General features: G+C 38.8%; 2 protein-coding genes across 4 annotated transcripts in view; one reads left to right on the forward strand and one right to left on the reverse strand.

Annotated features, from left to right (window-relative positions):
• Nucleotides 1-4,787, forward strand: part of CEP162 (centrosomal protein 162) — a 44,001-nt gene extending 39,214 nt beyond the window's left edge. For all 3 annotated transcript variants that reach the window (XM_058019513.1, XM_058019512.1, XM_058019514.1), the window contains exons 27-28: nt 602-736; nt 2,459-4,787. In XM_058019513.1, the coding sequence (XP_057875496.1) occupies nt 602-736; nt 2,459-2,668 (345 nt within the window). In that variant the 3' untranslated portion in view covers nt 2,669-4,787. The remainder of the gene's footprint in view (nt 1-601; nt 737-2,458) is intronic.
• Nucleotides 4,788-7,915: 3,128 nt separating this feature from the next.
• MRAP2 (melanocortin 2 receptor accessory protein 2) lies at nt 7,916-19,818 on the reverse strand. The gene is made up of 3 exons (XM_058020486.1): nt 19,652-19,818; nt 14,295-14,394; nt 7,916-10,082 (listed from the first exon to the last, which is right to left on the reverse strand). Exons 1-3 carry the CDS (start codon nt 19,776-19,778, stop codon nt 9,731-9,733), a joined length of 579 nt encoding a protein of 192 aa, XP_057876469.1. The 5' UTR covers nt 19,779-19,818; the 3' UTR covers nt 7,916-9,730.
• Nucleotides 19,819-20,728: the final 910 nt, after the last annotated feature.

Consider the following 20,728-nt stretch of genomic DNA (forward strand, 5'->3'; position numbering starts at 1 on the left):
GAAGGAGTATCAAGTTACTGAGAACAGGCAAAGAATGAGAATAAACCAGTAGGGCTTTATAAGAAAACTTCCCTGAATTTCTGGAGGATTAGGAAATCAGTTTTAAGTCATTGTCAAGTTATTTTACCTGGCAATTATTAAGCTTACATGCAGGCTTGTAATCATCTCTCTCAGCAGCATGTCTAATTAATTTAGTCCTTAGAAATACATTGATATCTTTTATATTTGGTCTTTATCTTGGGTGTGAGAAGGGAAAGTGTAAGAACATCTAATCATAATATTCTCTGTTAACTTTTGTTGTATGAAGTAAAAAATGTGACAGAACACAATCCCTTCATAACATTATTAACAGCACTGGATTTATCAGAGAGGACTAGACTTTCATGTCCTCAAGCTACTTCTTAGAAATGAAAAATCCTAACACAAATCCCTGAGTCCCTGTTAAAGCTTTTGAACAAAGGAGATTGCTCTTTTATGTCTTTTTTCCTACAGCTTTTGAATGTAACAATTGAACAATGCAAATACATTTTTAAAGGAATCTGGTTTATACACTGCCTAACACAATTATAACAATTTTCATCAATTCTCTTTTTGACTGTAGGTGACAAAATTGTTGGAAGAACTGAGAGAGGCTAGGGAGAGCCAGAGTCCTGAAATGAAACATTTCTTGTGCCTGGAAAAGAAAATCAAGCATATAGAGAGCAGACATGCAGAAAGGGAGCATGAAATTCAAAAGGTATACCAGTTCATAGCTGCATTTACTTCTCAAGAGCAACGTATTGGTTTAAATGTAATTTTGTGGTATTTATTCAGGCTTATTTAGCTCACACTGCAGGAGGAAAGTAGTTTTTATGCAGCCATGGTTTTGCCTTTGCCTCTAATGCAAGTGAGTGTAGGTGCTGGTCTGGTCAGCTCGACCCTGCTGTGCTAATTAGGATTCCTTGGGTAACTTCCTTGCTGCCTGGTCTAAGGAGGTCTTGGTGTCCCAGAGGGTTGGACTCCAGACAAACCTTTGGAGTCAATATCATTATTTCATACTTCAGTTTCACAATGAAAGCAAGCTACTGAAAACTGACAAAGAGTTTGGAGTGCAGAGTCTAACCTGTGATATATTCCTCAATGGAACTGTGATTATCTAGTCCTTGCAGCCCTATTCAGAAAAGCTACATTAAAAGTATAGTAATATCTTATTTCATTTTAAATTTTAAAACCAGATCTCAAGGAATATGCTTTTAATGTACAGATTTTTTTTGCTGTAGAAGGATTTCTTCTTGTACATTCCTATATCAGATCTTTGTTTTCTTTCAAAAAAGACCCATGCATAAAACAAGTCATTGGATTAAAAATAAATCCTATTGCCACTGGTTTTTTTTATTTTTGTTCACATTCTGTCCTGCTAAAGGTGACTGTAATATAGTACATTTTTTGCTATTAATTTGCTTTTATATGATGTGAGGATGTCTTTACCATTTCTGTGAAGTGTTTGCTGCTGCCTATTCTGTGATCTAGCTCCGCTGAATACCAATAGTATTTACTAAGATATTTTGTCATGTTTGGGTTTTTTTTTTAAGAAATAATAGTATACATATTTAGTACTAAACAATTTCATCTTTTTGTGGTGCTCCTGTCCTTGTTATGTATTATGCTTTGGGTTTTGATTTGTCCCAGATTTTCTCCATTAACCATCAGCACTGGGGCATTGAACAGTTGCCCAAATGAATTATATCAAAATGAATAGTGTTGAAAAGGAAATTAATGAGCATGAAGTTAACAGGTTATCCTTAGTATCAAACTGCAAATGTGATAATTTATGGCCTATCATTAATATGATAATTATAACCTCTCTTTAAAGGATCTATTAAAATTAATTGTGGAGCTTTTGATATCTTATGATACTTCTTATGTTGTGTAACTTAATAGGATTATGTTCGGGATTCATGAAAGTTATTCATACCTTTTATCTGCAGCAGCATCAGATCTTTGTGATTACAGGACATTTTCTGATAATTCATAGAATTTGTGGTTTTTAAAAGTAGAGTAGTAGGCTACAACATGTCATTCAGATTTTATTTTGTTTTGCAGAGCATTATTTTAATTACCACATTTAAGTGGAAATTTTAAAAATTAATTTTAATTTATAGAGGGTTTTATGTTATATGCTGAGCTTTGCCTTAAATATTCAAATTTAATTGCTGCTTTGGAGAGGATAAATTAAATTCTCCTGGGGCTCATTAGTCAATAATCAATTCTACCCTTCTGTCATTAATGCAAATATTTAAAGGAATTCATTGCTATCAGAATGATTTTTGTAATATTCAGAACAAATTGTTTCCACTTAATGTGAGCATTCAGCTTTGAGACTGAGCATCAGATAAAATGACGTGGCAGATTTTTGCGAAGTGGCAGCACTGGCTGAGTATTGGCATAGGAAATCACAATGCTTTCTTCTAATTTGCAGGCTACCCAACTAAGACAGCACATTTCTGAAGTAAGGCAAACCCAGGAGGTTGAGAGGTGGCGAAGGCTGGCCCAGCAGAAGAATCAGGAACTGGAGAAATTTCGAATGGAGTTGGATTCAATACTCGATGTTTTACGTGAACTGCAGAAACAAGGGGTTGTGATTCCTGCACCTGATTCCACTGGATTCACAGTGACAGGCAGCTGTTAGAAGGCATGATTAGGTAGTAGTTAAACAGAGCAGCAGAATTTTAATATTCAAAGTTATGGTATAGAAATGTTATTGAAAATCATTATTGCACCATGTATAAATTGCATTGCATTTTGATCTTCTCTGGAATCTCTCATGTCCAGAGGCAGATTTGCAATGAGCAATACTCTAGTCATAATGTATGTCTTCTATTTTATTAGTAATAAATTTACATAATTTTTTAATAATAGAAATATTGAGGTTATTCTGTAAATTCAACTACCATTGAAAATTTCCTTTTTCACAGACTGTAGAACATGCCTGAATGTTTTTAAGTTTGATTTCTAACTTATAGTGATTCTAACTTGTCTTATAGTGATTCCTTTGTGAAAATTTTAGTACTAAGCTGTTCGGTTATATAGCATTGTTGTATAGCATTGATGTATTGCCTTTTTTACATTTCATTGATGTATTTCATTCCATAGGGCAAGAAAAGTGTATTTTTCCAACATTTGCTTCTCTCCCTCCAATTCATATAATATTCCTTCACTTGAGACCTCTTTCCACTTTAGTGAATGATTGAAGGGCTGGACCAGAGCAGGCATTCCTGGTGGTGCTCACATTCAAGCTGTTCTTTGTTTCCTTTTCAGATTATTCCAGCTGTGCTGGTAAGACTGATGGCAGAGTGGGTCTGGCTGAATTCTTACAGGGCCAATACAGAAAAAAACCCGATAAAATACAGTGTGAGTGTAGTTATTGGTGTCCCTTTTAAAAGGGAAGGCTGTATCGATAAGGTTTGTACAATGGGCTGTTCAGGATCTGACATAGTAAGTACCTCTTCAGGTGATCTTGACAGGCTAAGAGACCAGTCAGATGTGAAGACAGTGGGATAAAGCTCAGACTTCAGGGATGTGTAGGTGGGGAAATTTAGAGTTAAAATATTGAGCAAGCTAGGAAAGGGGCCAGGGAAAAATAAAAGGGAAAAAAAAAAAAAACAGAAAAGGAAAAAAAAACCAAAAACACCCAACCGAAAACCAGACCAAAACACCAAACAGGGAGGTAACTTTCTGCTGAACTGACAGGCATCATGGCAGGTAACACCCTGAATGCTGGAGGCTGTTGCTTTCTCCCTCTCCTCAGGCCCTGCCACTTACACACCTGTGCTGTAGAGCTGGCACATAGGAGCAATTCCTGCTGCAGCACAAATGTGTAGCTGAGGGTGCTGCACTTTTGGTCTCTTCTTTTACGAAAGAGATGGACCCAGTGGAGGGAAGGAAGACTCATCGCTCCAGGAAATGTAGTCCAAGGAACCTGCGAAGCCCTAGGAACTGCACTGCTCCAGAGAGGAGCCTGGGGGGGATGATGAGCATGGCTATTGCACTTAACATATATGAAAAACCTGCTGCTAAAAGCAAGAAGCAGCAATTAAAAATAAAGGAAATTTAAAATAGATGATGATAACTATTTGGTGGTTGGAAGGCATGCTTTCCCAATGAATCAGTACACTATTAGTTTGAAGTTTCAGTGGCTGCAAGTCCTTAAGAATTCCCAAGCACATATATTGAGGTTGTATCTCAATCAACTCTACTTATTTAGGGCAAAGAGAAGATGAAAGCTAGACTGTACTCCTTAGATCCCTGAGAACCTGCAGTATTGGTTGAACCTAGCATTTAAATCAGATGTGAAATAGTTCAGGTCTGTGCTTGTCTATTTATGTAGTATATTCTTCAGGGACCAGAAGTAAACCTGCATTTTCTCTCATACAAGCATGTGGCATAGCATGCATAAAAAACAAAAGAGTACAACAAATCATACCATATAGACACAGACAGTGCTTAAGTGCAAGGTTTTTTCTTTTTGGCACGTACACAAACATAAAATGAGCCTGTATACACATATAGATATAGAAATAAAATATAGATATTTTAAAAGGATGGTCAGTTGCCAGTTAATATGGTAATCTTGATTGTTTCACGTTCAGGTATTATCAGTATTTTTATTTTGTCTCCAAAGTATTAGTCTCCATTCATAAAATGTGTAAATATAAAAATGCTTTGTATATAAAATATCAGCTATGTATAAATATAATGGATTTCCTTGATTTGGGTCTGTTTTGCAAAGGAAAAGGATAAAAATTGAATCATTTCAACTAATTTATTTCCTGTATAATTTACTGTATGTGTAATACTGTATTAAACTGTGTGACCTGAAGTGAGAGATGTTTTTTCAACTACTGCAAGCCTTGTGTTCCCAGAGGGGCCAGGTCCTGGATGGGGGTTCCTAGGACAGGAATCCTGGAGGAAGCATTTCTAGTTACTGGAAACTCTCTCGTGTGTGTGGTGCTTAAGTCCCCAACAGAGGGTTGCCCTAATGTTCATGCAGTTCGTTCAAACACTTTTTACAATTCTTACAGTCAGTTCTCAGCAATTGCTGTTTTCTTACAATAGCTGGAATTAAATTCTCTCTCTGAGCGTGTTTTACTGAGCAGGGACAGTGTTATTTACCATTACTGTAAGCTATGAGATGGTTTATACCATTTTCCTACAAGTATTTATGCAGCTGTACACTCACTGAAGCATGGTCTTCAGTTTTTAGGCATTTACCATGAAGTGGTCACTGTGCACAGAAACAGACTCTGTGGGCTTCAGTGGCTGCAGTTAGGGTGTCCTTGTAGAGAACTAAGGTGCAAGTTTTAAGTTCTCTTCTAAAGTTGTTACTGACTCTCTGTGTGATCTTTTAAGGAGTTACATAATTATATACTCCTCAGGTATATTTTTCCTCTTCTTGTGCCATCCTGTTTCATCGTGCATTTCCAGGAGGCATAGTGGATGGATTTAAAGAATTAAATGTAGTATCTGTAAAACATTGCCTAATGCTTAGCTGGACTTGATCTGTTTACAGCAAAGAGCTGGGGTATAATAATTTGAATTGTCCTGTTTGAAGTTTTTAAGAAATCGTGTGAACGGCTGGCTAGGTGACTCAGTGACCTACACTGCTTCAAGAGAGGAAACATGATGTGCAGAAAAAGATCAGATTTCATCATGGCACCTGAGGCAGCAGTGTATTCCATTTCAAGTTCTCTGAAATACATGTCAGAACTGTTCATTAACAAATTCAACAGGTTATTGTGAATGAAGACTTTATGTGATAGCACATAATACATTTTCAAGTCTGCCCCTCTATCCCATATTTAACCTGTTCTGGAAAGTACAAGGAAAAAGGACAAATACACCAGCACAAGCTGTGCAAATCCACTTCTGCAGGGAATGAGGGGGTCATGTATCAAGTGCTGCCCTGGCTCTTGAACAGAACTCCAGTGATAAATCTGAATTGAAAGTAGCTTTTCATATAGCTAACCACCTATCTCTCATCCAAAAATAAGAAAGCACAGGCCTCTCTTGCTCTCATTGCAGAATGTGTGGTAGAAGGTTCTTCTCTGCTGTCCTTGCTACCTGTCAATATCCAAGGCTAAAAATTGGCCAAAAATGTCAGTGTTACAGTATTCAAGTTCAGGGCTCAGGTGCATAAATACTTAATTTTATTACAAATATACCCTGTTTACTTCACCTGGTAGTCTCAGAGGCTGAATGGCTCTGGATTGGAGTGGAGACAATCACAGTTTCACCATTCTCTTTCTCTTCTCTATGAGCAGGCATTTACTGATTTTACATTATAGGTTTTGGGGTTTTGCCTTTTTTTTTTTAATACACAACTAAAACTTGTTTATATAGAAGATCATTTGCAAGTATTTACCTTTGAAAACTGAGATAAATAACTTGACCTAGTAAGTTCTTCCAGAATACAAGACATGTTTAGGCAAACAAACATATATAGCTGGCTTAGAGGAGCCATATCTCTCTGCAGTTAAATCTGCTGCAGGTGATGCATTTGTATTGAGTTTTGAGAAGAGGCTTGAGGCCAAGCACTGAAAAAACTCACAAAAATTTCATTTTCAAAGACCATTATATTCCAAGTACTCCTTTTGAAGATTACTCTGATTAGAACACTTTCTATTCTGTTTCTAGTGCATCAATGAGTTGATTTTCTGAGAAAAGATGATTTTTTTAACAGGTTACATATTGCCCTTTCCCCTGAGGCAAAATATGTCTGTTTTTATTTAAAAGGGAAAAAAAAAGGAAGTACAGCCTTAAAATAGCTGCTTCTGAAGACTGCAGAACATTTTTGCGTTTGCCTTTGGCTCTGCTTTGAGGCAGAGCAAAAATCTGAATCAGATATTGCTGCCACAGTGTCTCTGGAGTGGCATGAGAGCTCTACAGTGGGGACTGACAGGTTATTTTTCTGAGAAAAGCAGCATGAAGGACTTTAATATAGAAGGGGGATAAGATGAAAAAAGTAGATCTGTCATCAGGAAAGAACAGAAGCAGGAACCAAACACTTAAATAGCTCCACAGGATTAATACATGCTGCAGAAGGATATTAACTATGGAGTTCAAATGTGTTGTAATTTAAGTTGGCATCATCTCTGGGTCATTTTATCTAGTACCTTTCATCTAGGCATTATTGCCAATATCCATACGCAGAACGCTTCCTTTTTCTCCCCAAAGTAGTAGTTATGTACCCAAAGAAAATCCACTGAGATTTAAGGTAGCAGAAGAAAAGCATAGGCTAGCGTACAGGGAATAACAGCATTTTCTTTTTCTAAAACCCCATCTGCATTATTTGGGAACTTCTGAAACTTTTGAGAATTTTTCCCCCCAAGGGGGCATGGAGCAGTGGAACAGACTGCCCAGGGATGCAGTGGAGTCACCATCCCTGGAGGCTTTGAACAGCCTTGTGCCACAGGGTGAGGTGATTTAGATGGGGACTTGGCAGTGCTGAGTTAATGGTTGGACCTTTATGATCTTAAAGGTCTTTTTCCAACCTAAATGGTCTTAAATGGCTTAAAAATACCCTTAGTTTCTCTGTTGCAAAGGAGATGGATTCCATATAGATTTGCCCTTCATTCGGGCAGCATTGCTGTTTTTAAGCACAGCAAAGGAAAAAATAAAATAAAAAAATAAAATAAAAGAAAAATAATAGTTCAAACATTACTGAAGGCAGCTCACATCCAGAAATCAGCTATAAAAACCCCATTTAGGACAAGTCCCACAACATGTTAGCAAGAACAATATTGAGCTTCAAAGTTTAACCATCAGATAGCCAATAGTTACTGAGGTGCCTCAGCAGGAAGTAGATGCCATATTCAGAGACAGATTTCCCAAATTCAGGAAAAGGAAAGTCCACACCTACAGCCTTCACAGTTGTAGTTATGTACTTCCTGTGAAACAAGGCTTTTTCTGCACTGGAGACATTTTACTGGAGCTGTGCTCATTCAGAGCAGGGCTCATTTCACTCTTTGGGAACTACTTTCAGCAATAACCTGCTAGTCTTAAAGAGTGTCTGCTTTGTTTTAAGTGTAATCCTGCTGCTTTAAACACCAGCAAGTCCTGCAAAAATCACATTTGAAAACAGGAAATTGTGCTGTAAGTGGTGTGTAATAAGGGCATAGGACATAAAAACAAAAAACATTTCCTTGTACTCTTCCTACACCAATTTGTATTCTTTAAATGCTCAACCCATTCACTCTTTCCTATTTGTAAGGTGAAGAAGGGATGAATTAATCAGCATTTTAGTGACTGAAGAATGTATCAGCAGGTCTCTAATCTGGAACACAGATGTGTTGGATACAAAGCATGTTAATTTCAAGAAAATCCAGTTAGGCATGTCCGGAATCCATTCTTTTTCATTTAAGGACTTCCTGCAGAGCATACTCGAAATCCAGCAAAGGGTTTGAACCTGGTACCTCTGCATCTTATATGCTTGCTCTAAAACCATTCAGTCATTTGAAGAAAGCTGAAATACAATTTTAAGTACTCTCAAAGGTTCAGAACTTAATTCCATCTCTAAAAAAATAAAGATTGAAACTATACCTATTCAAATCCTTACCAAATCTTTCACTGGAGAACAGCTGGGGTTGCAACACTAGCCCAGCTGAGGACAAAAAGAAGATGAAGCAGGCATAGTTTAGCTGTACTTTTGGAGTTGGTCCTCTCAGCTCAAAGCCTGCTAGCACTTCAGTGGCCAATGAATAAAGAAATGACCTTTTGTAAAGGCAAAAAGCATGGGGAGGTTCAGCCTGTTAGCAACACATGACACCAGCTTAACATACCACCACCATTTGCATGTAGTAACTTTATTGACAGAAGAAAAATAGGTTTTTTCTTATTTCCTATGATTTAGCTACTGAATCCTGTAATTACTGAACTAGAATTTCACATCAGCAACTAGCAGGAAAAAAAAAAAAAAAAAAAAAGGAGTCAAATCACAGTTTGTGTGTAGAATACTAATTTATGTCATCAGGGGCAGCTGCTGAGGTGTCATTCTGAGTTATAATTACAGGCATCAATTTTTTTTTACTCAGCAGCAGGTGGTGATAGCATTTTGTAAACACTGTAACCAAACAATTTCACTTGCAAGGTATTCCCTCTGGAAGCTTTGTAAAATTGGGTTTAACCTGCACCAAAAAGCAGTTAGGGATCAGAAAGTGAAGTTAGTCCCAAGCAGGATTTATTGTGGTGCTCAGCTTCAGGCATCCTTATTGGGAGCAGCAGAAACTACAGAGCATCCCCAGGGGCTGTTTATTCCTTTCTTCAGTCTCCTTGGAGATTTACACTTTTCTTGGCCAATGAATTTTCACAGACCTCCCAATGCCAGGCTCAGCCTTCACAGTCCTTGTGAATTATTATCCTTCAGAAGCTGGTCATGAGTAGTTGTTTAAAAAATGAAGAACAGTGCAAGAAACAAAAAAACAAAAATCAAAAAGCAAAAATAATACTGGGCAGAAGTTTTAGACCACAGAATGCATCAGAATAAAGCATTTGGTGTCTTTCTTCTTATCTAAAGTGAGCTCTATCAGTACAGCCACTCTTACATACAATAAAAAGCACAGGTCTGAAATGCTTTCTGTCAAAGGAGCAGGAGGCCAAGAAAGGCTTCAAACTGGACAATAATGGGGATGTTTACCTTAAAGTAAAGGATTCTTCAATCAAGGATCCAATGTTAAGATTGCATAACCAGTTTGCTTTATAAAATGATTGGTGGCTCTGAGATGAGGAGATCATCCTCACCTAATGAAGAGTTCTGCTCAGTGTTCACAAAGTTAGGAATGTTAAATTTTGTAAGACAATGTAGGTCTTCCTCAAACATTGCACCGCTCTTGGGAACCTCCTGGAAGTGGGTATTACCCTCCAGACTTGGACCTTTCTGGCTCTCTTTTTCTTTGTTCATATGGTCCACTTCATTAATGCAGAAATGGAAAAGTGACTGGGATTCTTCAGCCATTTGGTGAGAAAAGACCCTCTCAGACTCCAGAGGCCTTCCAAATTCTGCCACAAAGCTCTTCATGTGAAATCTTTTTTCAGAAAGCTCTGCATTGCTATAGAGGAAAAAGAAAAATGCAGTAAACACAAAAGTAAAGCTATTTGAATTCTTATCAAGTAGCTTGGTTTCAGGAACCATTATGATCAGGAGAAAAGGAAACCCTACAGTCTATCTACCACAGACTTTGAAAGCCAGCACTACTTATTATTTTCAGCTGAAGCAATGTTAAGTCTTCATTTGTCATGACAATTTTCCATGGGAATAAGTTAATGCCAGCACTCTTAAATGGCACTTCCAGTAATCAACAGACTGTAATAATCACCTCACTGAATGAGTTTATAAACACTCTTGATTTCAAGTAGTAACAGTTGTTTTAAATGGCTCATAAGAACAGTTTGAGAAAAGTCCTTGATAGACAAAATGTTTCTGAGGCACAGGCAGCTCTGCTCTCACTGAGGGCACTGAGTGCTTGCTTGTCCAGACATCAAACCCTCTTTTCCACTGACATCAATCAATGACATTCAGATTTCCAAATTAGGAGAGCTGGAACTAAAGACTGCTTTAGACACTGGCAGTCTTAACAATCCCAGCAGCCAGGAAGGATAGTTTAACTTGTTTTTTGGCAGTTTTCTTTATAAACCTTAGCTCAAACCAGCACCAATCTGCATGGACTCATGCAGGAGCCATTTGCAGTTGGGGGTGAGAAGAGCTCAAGCAAGACAGCAGTTCTACAGATTCATTCTTTGTCAGGCTGAATTTACATGCTATCATCACAAAATGCAAGTTATTTGCATTTAGTAGAGATATTCAGAGAATGAGCAATGAAACATGTTCTCAGAATATGAATTTTTTTAAGAACTAATAAGTCATACTGTTTACATCTGGAGATGTAGCAAATGATGCTGGAGTCAGATAATTGGACACCTAAAGGTCCACCCAGCACTGAAGAGTTTTTCAGTGAAATTTCATTTCCTCAAGCCCGCAGAGGGAGGTAAGTGCCTCAGATGACACCTTCAGAAATCCACCCACTAAAATTTTCACAGGATACCTAGCATTAGTCTTTCAGGCACAGTTAAAGATCCCTGCCTCTCAAAAGCTAATTTACTTCCATTACACGATGGGGGAATTCTGTCCTCACAAAATCACTTCCACTAGCCTACAAATCAAAGCAGTTCTCTCGTTTGTCAAAACTGTATTGGCTCACTCTGCATTTCAAAGTGAACCAGGCAGAAGAATAATGTTCAATTGATGTAAGGCTGACCAGTAACCAAGTAATAATCTGCTGTATACACAGCAGGGGCCAAACAGCCTGGAATAATTCTGAGCTGACAACTGACATTTATGTATTTATAATGCAGTAAAAAGCACCACTCTGAGTTTAAGTTTCATATATAATTTGGCAAATTGCCTGTGATGTGGCACAGGCAACAGAAGTGGCAAATAAGGACAGAAAGAAGCACAAGCACTGTAAGCCCAGGAAGAAGTGACTGCAGAAGAAAGTTTAGAATGCATCCACTGCAGGAGCAGAATTACTTCATAGGTGTGGAAGGTGCTTCATAATCCAGTGAAGTGTGAGGGAGCAAAGGCTGACCATGCAGAGGGGCACACAAGACTGGCAATGGCAACCTAACTTTAATGGAAGATGTAAAATAAATTTTACAATGCCTCAGAATATCAAGGCTATATAATGAAGTATAAACCTGTGTTCATGAGCAGGGAAGACATGATCTAATATACAGTGATGGTTTTGGATTTTGAAATTCACAAACACCATCTTTGAAATTGAGTGCAATTTTATTACATTTTTTTAAACTAGACTAGAAGCTAGCATAGTCTTGCTCATTACAATCTGCAATAATTCCTCAGCAGGTATCTTTTTCAGCCCACTCAAGAAAAGCAGCCTCAAAAATCCCAGCTTTATTTAACCAAGATCAACTCATTTCTTAAAAAAAAAAATGTTATCTAACATTTACTGCTTTGAGATTACACCAGCCATTATTTTCTACAAATCGGTTGCATGATCTCTTGCATTTGTTGCACAAATGTGCTCTTAAGGATGTGTTCAAATGCAGAAACAAACATGGCATGCTTTCCTCTCCTAGTGATGAATAAAAACATTTTTTGGAAATTCAGATATTGCCAAATTTTTTTTTTCAGTTGCTACAAGCTAATGTTCCACATATACTCATGCATGCAAGGAAACAAAAGATAAATGCAACAGACTTAATTTCCATAACTTCTTTAAATTTCTGCCAGTCCCCATCCATACCCTGTCCATTCTGGTCTGAGAATGTACCTAATTCTGAACATCTTGTGTAATTTTGAAAAGTACATCCTATCATGGCCCCTTATATTGAGCCAAGAAAAGCCTACTACTAGGAAAAAAAAAATCAGAGTATTCTACTTTGGATCCATCCATCTGAGCCCAGACACACCTAATCTCTCACATTAATGGTACTTCAAAGAGCAGCCAAATAGCCTTCCTGAAGTCAGGGACCTGGGAATCCTGTTAACATCTATTTTCTATTTCCTAGGAGGGCTCAAGGCAGCCCACCAATGAAACACCAAGCCATGAAGAATCCAGTCAGGCATGGAAATAGAAGGTGCAGGCAAACTAAAACAAGTGGTTTACAGGTAGCTGTTCTCCAGTTTTTATACACATGTATCAAGAATAAGAGAACCCAACTGTATTCCCTGCCCTTAGCATATTCCCAGAGGATCCATGTTCAGTACCATGAGAATTTCATTACCAAATGCCAAAAAACTGCTCAAATGTGTTAAAGGTGCCAGCTCAGCATGCATGGCAAGTGGGCAAGCACTCAGGCACACAGCTCCCAAAGCTGCAAACAGATCCATAACAAATATTAAAAGGAATAATTGGTCTCACTCCAGCAACTGAAGAAAAATTATAATAAGGTGTAGAAGGGACTTCTGGAAGTCTCAAGAAAGGCAAGTCTGAATCCTGATTACATTATCTGGATGTAGAAGATGACCAAAGGTGGACATTTCACAAACTCTTAAGGACAGTGTTCTGAGAAAATTGATGAAAAAAGCAGAAAAAAGTGGGAGATATCAAGCAGGCCTCTGCTACCTGAAAGTAAATTTTTACAAGTGCAAAATTTTTGGCAAATATCCATACTAAATTCTCTCTATATTCTCTATCACTGTATTTTTGACTTCATGTTTTCCCCTTTCAGATTGTCCACATGGGATCCAGACTCATGCTCAGCTAACAAGTAAGATCTTTGTGAAAAGGAGGCAGCACACCAACAATTACAGGGATTGTAAATCTGTTTGGGACCAATGTCTGGCTACTTCATAACACTCTGTAGGGGAAGCAAAAATACCAGCACATCAGTTCTGGTAAACTGGATTCTTCTGATTCTATTTTTTTCTCACAGGAGCAAAACTTCAGGAGCACAGAAGAGGCTGAGGATGTACATCAGCCATCTCTAACATGGGCCTGTCCCTGGAGATGTGCTATTACAGAGTTCCAGAGCCAGTTTACATGTGATTAAATAGCAAAGGGGCTCCAGGAGGCAGAGACAGGCTGCTTTAGGAAGTGATAAGCACCAGCAATTGCCTTTTACAATCATTTTCTCATCATTGCTACCTGCCTGCAAGCAATCTCACACTCCAGAGAGGCTTTTTATTTCCACTTTATGGCACACAAGCCTGAGAGGAGATGTGGGTTCACACTTTGTCAGAGGAAGGGACACTGACAGCCTGCATCCTCAGCAAATGCAGATAAACCACTGAGGCAAGGCATGGTCTGCACATACTTATCAGCCAGAAAGAATAAAAACCTGAAAGAAAGAAATGTTGAGCTGGTCTCTACTTCAGCATCTATTGCAATTTCTCAGCAGAAACTGACACTGTCTCAGGGGTTAAGGGAAGATTTTGCAAACACTACCCAAATCTATCCTGGGACTTGAACAAACAAACATTTGGAAACCATCCAAATTCAACATCTGCACTGCATTTTATCTGTTCCTACTCTGTTGATATTCACAGTATCACTCCATGAAAACTTGAGCCTACTTAGAACCACCCCACTAAAGGCACCTGTTTGGCAGCCCACCCAAAACAACCTTTCAGAATGAAAACGCTAAAATTTCTTGAAATGAAGACAGGCTGCACTGTTTGATAAGAACAGACTGTAACAAGATGGTAGAGTGCCAGCACTGTCACTGCTGGTCTGGGGGCTGCAAGAGCCCAGGTGTGCCACTCAGCAGCCTGGATTTGTTATTCCCATTTCCAGACTCACTCTTGATGTGGTGCTCCTGTCTTCGTCAGCAGGGTCAGGACAAAAAACATGAAGATGACAAAAACTGCAAGACCAACCCAAAATCCAATCACAATGGAATCTGGTGAAAGAAAAAGAAACAAAATGATCAATATTTTACTTGCACTTGCAAAAAGTTGCCTTCTACAGGCAGCATGAGTGCAAACCCAAAACAATTTGCAGCTTATTTCTGGGTGACAAAGGGAAAATCAAATTTATTTTTATCTATTTTTAAACAGAAAGCTGCCACTGAAAATCTCATTTCAAGACAAAATCTTACTGATATCTATGCAAACCAGACGGTAGATAACAGAGGGAAGACAATTCTCTTGGTAAGTAAAATAAGAGGAGCTCCCTCTGTGATGCCAGGCCCATTTCCAAGCTTTGGAACTTCAGTGCTAGAACTAGGAAGGGAGGATTATTTGATTTTCCTCAAAATCCTCTGTCTCTGTAGAACTGAACTCCTGCTATTTTAAGTTATTTCTGCCCCAGACCATTCAGTTTCTGGATTTAAATAAAATTCTTTGACAAAATATGTTTAGGAAGACCTTTAAGTGGCAAGACATAGGGTTCTGCAAGAAACAGAACCACATATAAAACCATTTCCTACTTCAATAAATATCCATAACCAACAGATACCAGATGTTTTTGAATAATTTTCAATTTGGGTTTCCAACTTAAGTACAGAAAAGTGCAACACAGTGTCAAAGGAGCACAACAGATTTAGACAAAAAAGTCAAACCAGCAGTTAAGCAATAGGAAAACCAGTGCAGTGGCCAAATACAGCAGCCATTGGGAAGATTGTGGCCTTTTACCTGTGTGCTTAAACTCCAACTACTCCTCTCATTTACAGCAAATGGATGTAGGCAATTTGCCAGCACTACTAAGAACAAATCTATGTCCACTTACAACTTCAAGGTGGGTCCACAGCTGCTCCAAGCTGTTCAGAGTTTCCAGGAATTTGATTTAGAGAGGTTCAAGTGGAACAAAGATATTTCCAGACACAATCAACTGATTAGCATGGACCAAAGTTACAGAGCACCAGCACTCAGTATTACCTGGCCCAGGACCCATCAGCACTCTGGTTTTTTTCACCTGTCATTTCAGTTAGTTATTCTTTACCTATACAAGTATTCAACACTTCCACTGTAGAAGACAAAAAACAGTAACATACAAACATTCAGGAGGGAAGGCTTGGTCAGGAATCCCTCCTACCCTTACCTCTCATGACACAGCCACTACCAAGCCTCAGAGATCTCACTGGCTGTAATGTCTGACCCAGTGCAGCAGCACAGCACTGAACTGCTGCATTTCCTACAGGACTAATTAAAGGCACTGAAAAAACAAGGAATCAGCTATCCTACCTGGTGCTTGGCCCCAGCTGTTAATCATGCTCCCACTGTGGAATATCTCCCATGCTAAAAGGCAGATGTGGAAATTGGAAATCAACTCAAACCATTCTCTCTTTTTTCTGCAAAGTCAAAATGCCTGCTGCAACTTGAGATTTTCTCCCTGAGAAAATACTCTATCACAATGAAGTCTCTCCTTAATCCCTCTCTTAGGTAGCTAAGGAGGTTAAGTTTCAAGTCTCCCACTGCAATATTCATTCCATCTCTCCTATGCCATATCTTCCCCTCTCAATACCTTGTGTAAAATAACTGGAATGTGGCTTGAGTATAGATCTCTGTGATGGAGGTGAGAAGATTTTAATACCCCTTTCTGCTTAAAGCATTCTGCCATGAGCTTTTTTTTGCAATTCCATATATTATGTGCACTAAATTACTTTCAGAATCATTCTGTAAGCACAGCCTGTATTCACTGGTTAAAGATGTACCTTACCTTCCTAATACAAAATAGCTGATCCTACTAGACTTGGTAGTACCTGAAGATTTAATCTAAAAATAAGTACTGCCTTTAAAAAATGCCATTTAAGCATTTATAGCTACTAGTACCTTCCAGTTAGTCAGATATGCTTGGATGGTATGCAGCTGCATTAACAACCAGAATGTAAAATGCAATCAAGATGACTAAAAAAATATGCACATAGATTATTTCAATCAAGCAGAAAAACTTAACTAAAAGGAAGAAAGAAAATAAAAGAAAGTCAAGGCTTCAGTAAACTACTGCTCCCCACAAAAATCATACCTGCTATTGTGTGCTGAATAACAAGTCTTTTTTTTGGTTGGTTTGGTGCCCCTGCTCCCAACAGAATTCTTAAGTTTACTGAGCCTAATGCTACACCTTACCTCCCTTGCTTTATTGTGCCCCCTGACACACTTCCAACTCTCTGCTGCATAAATTACATTGTTTGAATTAATTTAAAATTCAAGCAGGTATCCTGAGTTCTCTTCAATATTTGATTTAGGTCTCACTCACTTCAGTGGAAATTATTCAAACCTACTAAATTCTAAACACTTATTCAAAATTAACAGGACATAACCTAACTTTTGTTCAAAAAATATGGTATGAAGGACATTTATGCTGCCCAAAGTTACAAGCAGACATTCATATGATACTTTTACATTATGAAGTTGCAGTTTTGACCTTTCTTTACTTCATTACACAGATTCATAACATCCTGGCAGCAGTTCCAATCCTCTGATCACTGCTACCTATTTTTCCTCTCACTAACATAACTAACATGCTGAGGCTTCCTCATTTTCAAAGGCACAAAATGTCATTTTGTTCTTGTCTCTGCCAGCCACAAGTATCTCCTCACTATCTTTGTCTATTTACTTTCTAAAGCTTCTATGTATAAGATATTTGGTCCCTACTTTTCCAGATTTTTTGATTTCTAGTTCCTGCCTTTGTTCTCATCTTATCACAGGGGTTCCATACCGTTGTCTCCTTATCACAAAAGTTCCATACCTTCTTGGTGTTTCTCATAGGCTGCTCCTCAGAGCACCAACTCTATCCTTCACAAAACCACCAACTGACTCCAATTCCCACCTCACCCAGCCACCCCACTCTTTAATAGCATCTTCTTCCCATTGGTTACAGCTCTGGCCTGGTACAGTCAGGTCTGTTCCTAATTTTGATAATTGGCCCAGCTGCAACTCCTTAGGGGTAAGATTACTTTCTACACTATCTTTATTTTCTTATATTCTATCCCACTACATGCCTTCACTTCTTTTCCAGCAGAACATACTTTTTGCCTTTTTTTTTTTCTCCTTTTGCAGTCATATATTTGAAACATCACTGTGGCTTTTTTTTTTTTTTTTTTTTTGGTCTGGTAGATTATTTGATCAATCCTTTTTCTCACAGGTCACTTTGAATACATTTTTCTCTGCTTTCAGAAAACAGGCTCCTGAATTTCTTTATATTAAAATCAAATCACCTATGCTGGAGTCCATTCCCTGTTGAGCTTTCCAACATAAGTTACAAGCATTCATTGACACCTTTTCTTTGTAAGTTTTCAAGGTCTCCCTCCTCATACAACCCTTGTTTAATCTCCTGTCCTTCTCCCCAGTTTAGGATTTCAGAGAAGTTCACGTCTGGTCACATTGCCTCCACATTTCACAACAACCCCAGCTCAGCTGGCAATAGCTGGAACAAGAACACACCACGTCAAGAAGTACCATCCCACACACAGCACAGACTATTCCTTTAGCAGATTAAACTCTGCCCTCTGGAGAATGCATGCAACAACAGTGAAGGAAACAGAGGCAACTCCAATCTATCAGTTACAGCAAACAAAGAAACAAACAAAAACTAAAGAAAATCCACCCTAACTAGAGGGACTGCCTAGATCACTGATTCAAGTACTACTAATGACATCTTTCATCAAGTCCACCTGAAAAGCAGTTTTTACATCTGTCCCATTCTCTGGGACCTGTTCAGGACCTTCTGCTCTATGAACAGCAGACAGGGAAGCTCAGCTGCCATGCTCAGCATGGCAATAACTTTGGTGGCAATCCAAGACCTGACCTGCAGCTGTGCCTTCTGCAATCCAGAGGCAGATGTCATTTATACCTTTTTGTCCCATCATGCTGTTTGAGACGCTGAGATGAAAAGAAGAAGTCTACATAACATTCCAGCTGATCTTTGCAACCAGTAATCTTTGCAATCAGGTCTAACCTCTGATTAAGTGTAAGAATGGAAGATAAATTAAAAACATGATGAAAGCTAGCCCACATTTTTCAATTACCTATCACTTATAAAAATACAGACAGTAATCAGCAGACTTTTTTGAGGGGAAAAAATAAAAAGTAAATTCTACTCTATTGTTTTTTCAAACATGTTAGTAATTTCAACAAATTTCTTCTATCCCTTGCAGAGCCTCCCCAAAACCTTCTGACTGTGTAGAGGAAAGGGAGATTTGCCTTTCTGGGCTGCTGTTTGCCAGTGCAGGCACTACTTTTTCCCAGGCTGAATGCTCACTGGGACAAATGAGACAAAGTACGAAATTCATCCTGGACCAGTGCTCCAGCACTGGATGGGAACCCTTCCCCAGAACTTTAAAGTCTGGGAATCAAACCGTTCCACAGTGTATCTACCTCAGAAACAAAGAAACAGGATGGGTTTTTTCTCTTCTGCAAAGTGCTTGCAAGACACATCAGGTAATTGAGTTGGTTTCTGTTACTTTCCCCCCCCCCTCTTTTACTGTTTGTCCTTCACAATCATCTCCTCTAAAAGGAAAGATCATCAAATCCATTGTCTACTTTTTAGAAAAATGTTAGTCCAGCTGTATTAGCCTGTCCTAGTTACACCTTCTCCAAGTTCCAATCCACAGTTTTCATCTTTCTGGTACCCATTTTCCATTTTTTGCTTTTACTCTAAAACAACTCCAGTATTAACAGAAGTCAATTTAGCACACTCCTCCTATGAAGAAAGTACCAATGGCAAGTTTGTTCATAAGGAGAAAATTCTTCTCTTATTTTCAACATTTTAAAAACCGAAAATTTATTTTCTATCAGGAAAACCAAACACAGCTAATGCAGGTAAGGCTCCCCACCACTGCCTTTTTACCATTAACAGAATCAAATGTTACCATTAATACAAACAAATAGAACCAAAACAAAGCAACACTGATCTAACAAGTAGTCACCAGAAGCAGCAGTGTATCTGCATTTGTTGTTGTTAACTTTTCCTGACAGTGAGATATTCCTCAGTATTGACAAATTCCTACCACAGCCAACAAATCCATGGTTCTCTCATGTACAAGTCAACAAAAGGATACAGAATAATAAACAACAATGATGATCTAATAGAGGGATACTGCTAATTGCAGAGACTCCTAGGAATTAGGAGAGGAATGTTTTTGTACAATATGCAGTCACAAGTGAAGAACAGGAACACAGGAAGCTGAGCTGCATGAACTGTGTCTCCACTGCACTTACACTTATGAGCCTTGAGGCCTTCAAATGACACAGGTCCATACTCATAGTACTCGTAGTCCCAGGTGTAATCAGAGTTGGACAAGGCCTGCTGGGAGGTCCTGTTAGAGATCAGCCTCAGAGCAGACATCCTGCACCTCAGCAAATACAGACCTGTGGAGATGAAATGTGTTAATGGAGATACACCTGGCACAGCTTTTGGGTTTTTGCTCTCTCTCATCTATTGGATCACTTCCCCACCCCTGCTCCCAAGAGCAGCCGCTGCCTCTTCAGACAAGGCTGCCCCATCCCCTCCCATTCCTTCCCCTAACTGCAGACACAGACTGTGGGGCCCAGAGAAAGGCAACCAAGATGTTTAGGGAGGTAAAAGAGCCTAAGGGTTTGTTCAGCCTGGAGAAGGGACAGCTGCAGGGAGACCTCAGTGCTGTCTTCACTCAGAGGGTGCAGAGATGCCACTGCCAGGCTCCTCTCAGAGGTGCACAGTAAGAGGTCAAGAAGGAATAGACAAAAATTGGGCAACAAGAAATTCATATTAGATAAAAGGAAAAGCTTACCTGATCTAGTCAAACATGCTTTGAGTAGGAGGTTGGACCAGATGACCACCAGGGGTCCCTTCCAACCTAAATTTCTCTATGCTGATAAACGGGCTTAATACGACACTACAGAAGGAAAAGAAAACAGGAATGATTTCCCTCACAGACTAGCAAAAAACTGCAAAGCAACACTGAGCATGATGAAATTATCTTGATAGATATCTCTGTCATTACCACCATTCTCTACTGGAGTCTTGCATTTTGCAGAGTAATTTTTTTCAGAATATGAGACAGTTTTATGCACACCAAAAGAAAGGACATCTCTGCACAAAACGTGCTGCAGTAGCTGGAGTCAGGAAACCCAAATTGAAACATATTTCAAATACTTTTTGTGAGAGTAAGCTGAGCTTTGGGTAATTCTGGATTCAATTAAAACCCAGCGGGATTGACTAACGCTTAATGTGCTAGGAGAGCCATCATAAAGAACAAAAAATCAGGCACAAAATAAGAAACACTTTCACTCAGATTATATGAACAGCATTTCAAA

Source organism: Melospiza georgiana, chromosome 3 (assembly GCF_028018845.1).
Source record: "Melospiza georgiana isolate bMelGeo1 chromosome 3, bMelGeo1.pri, whole genome shotgun sequence".
NCBI lineage: Eukaryota > Metazoa > Chordata > Aves > Passeriformes > Passerellidae > Melospiza > Melospiza georgiana.

What these genes read in the sequence shown, in the direction of transcription:
- MRAP2 (XM_058020486.1), bottom strand. Translation starts at nt 19,778, where the DNA reads ATGTCTGCTCTGAGGCTGATCTCTAACAGGACCTCCCAGCAGGCCTTG. An exon ending in AGGCCTCAAGGCTCATAAGT is followed by an intron (nt 14,395 to 19,651) that starts GTAAGTGCAGTG and finishes TTCTTTCACCAG; the next exon opens with ATTCCATTGTGATTGGATTT. An exon ending in ACAGGAGCACCACATCAAGA is followed by an intron (nt 10,083 to 14,294) that starts GTGAGTCTGGAA and finishes TTTCCTCTATAG; the next exon opens with CAATGCAGAGCTTTCTGAAA.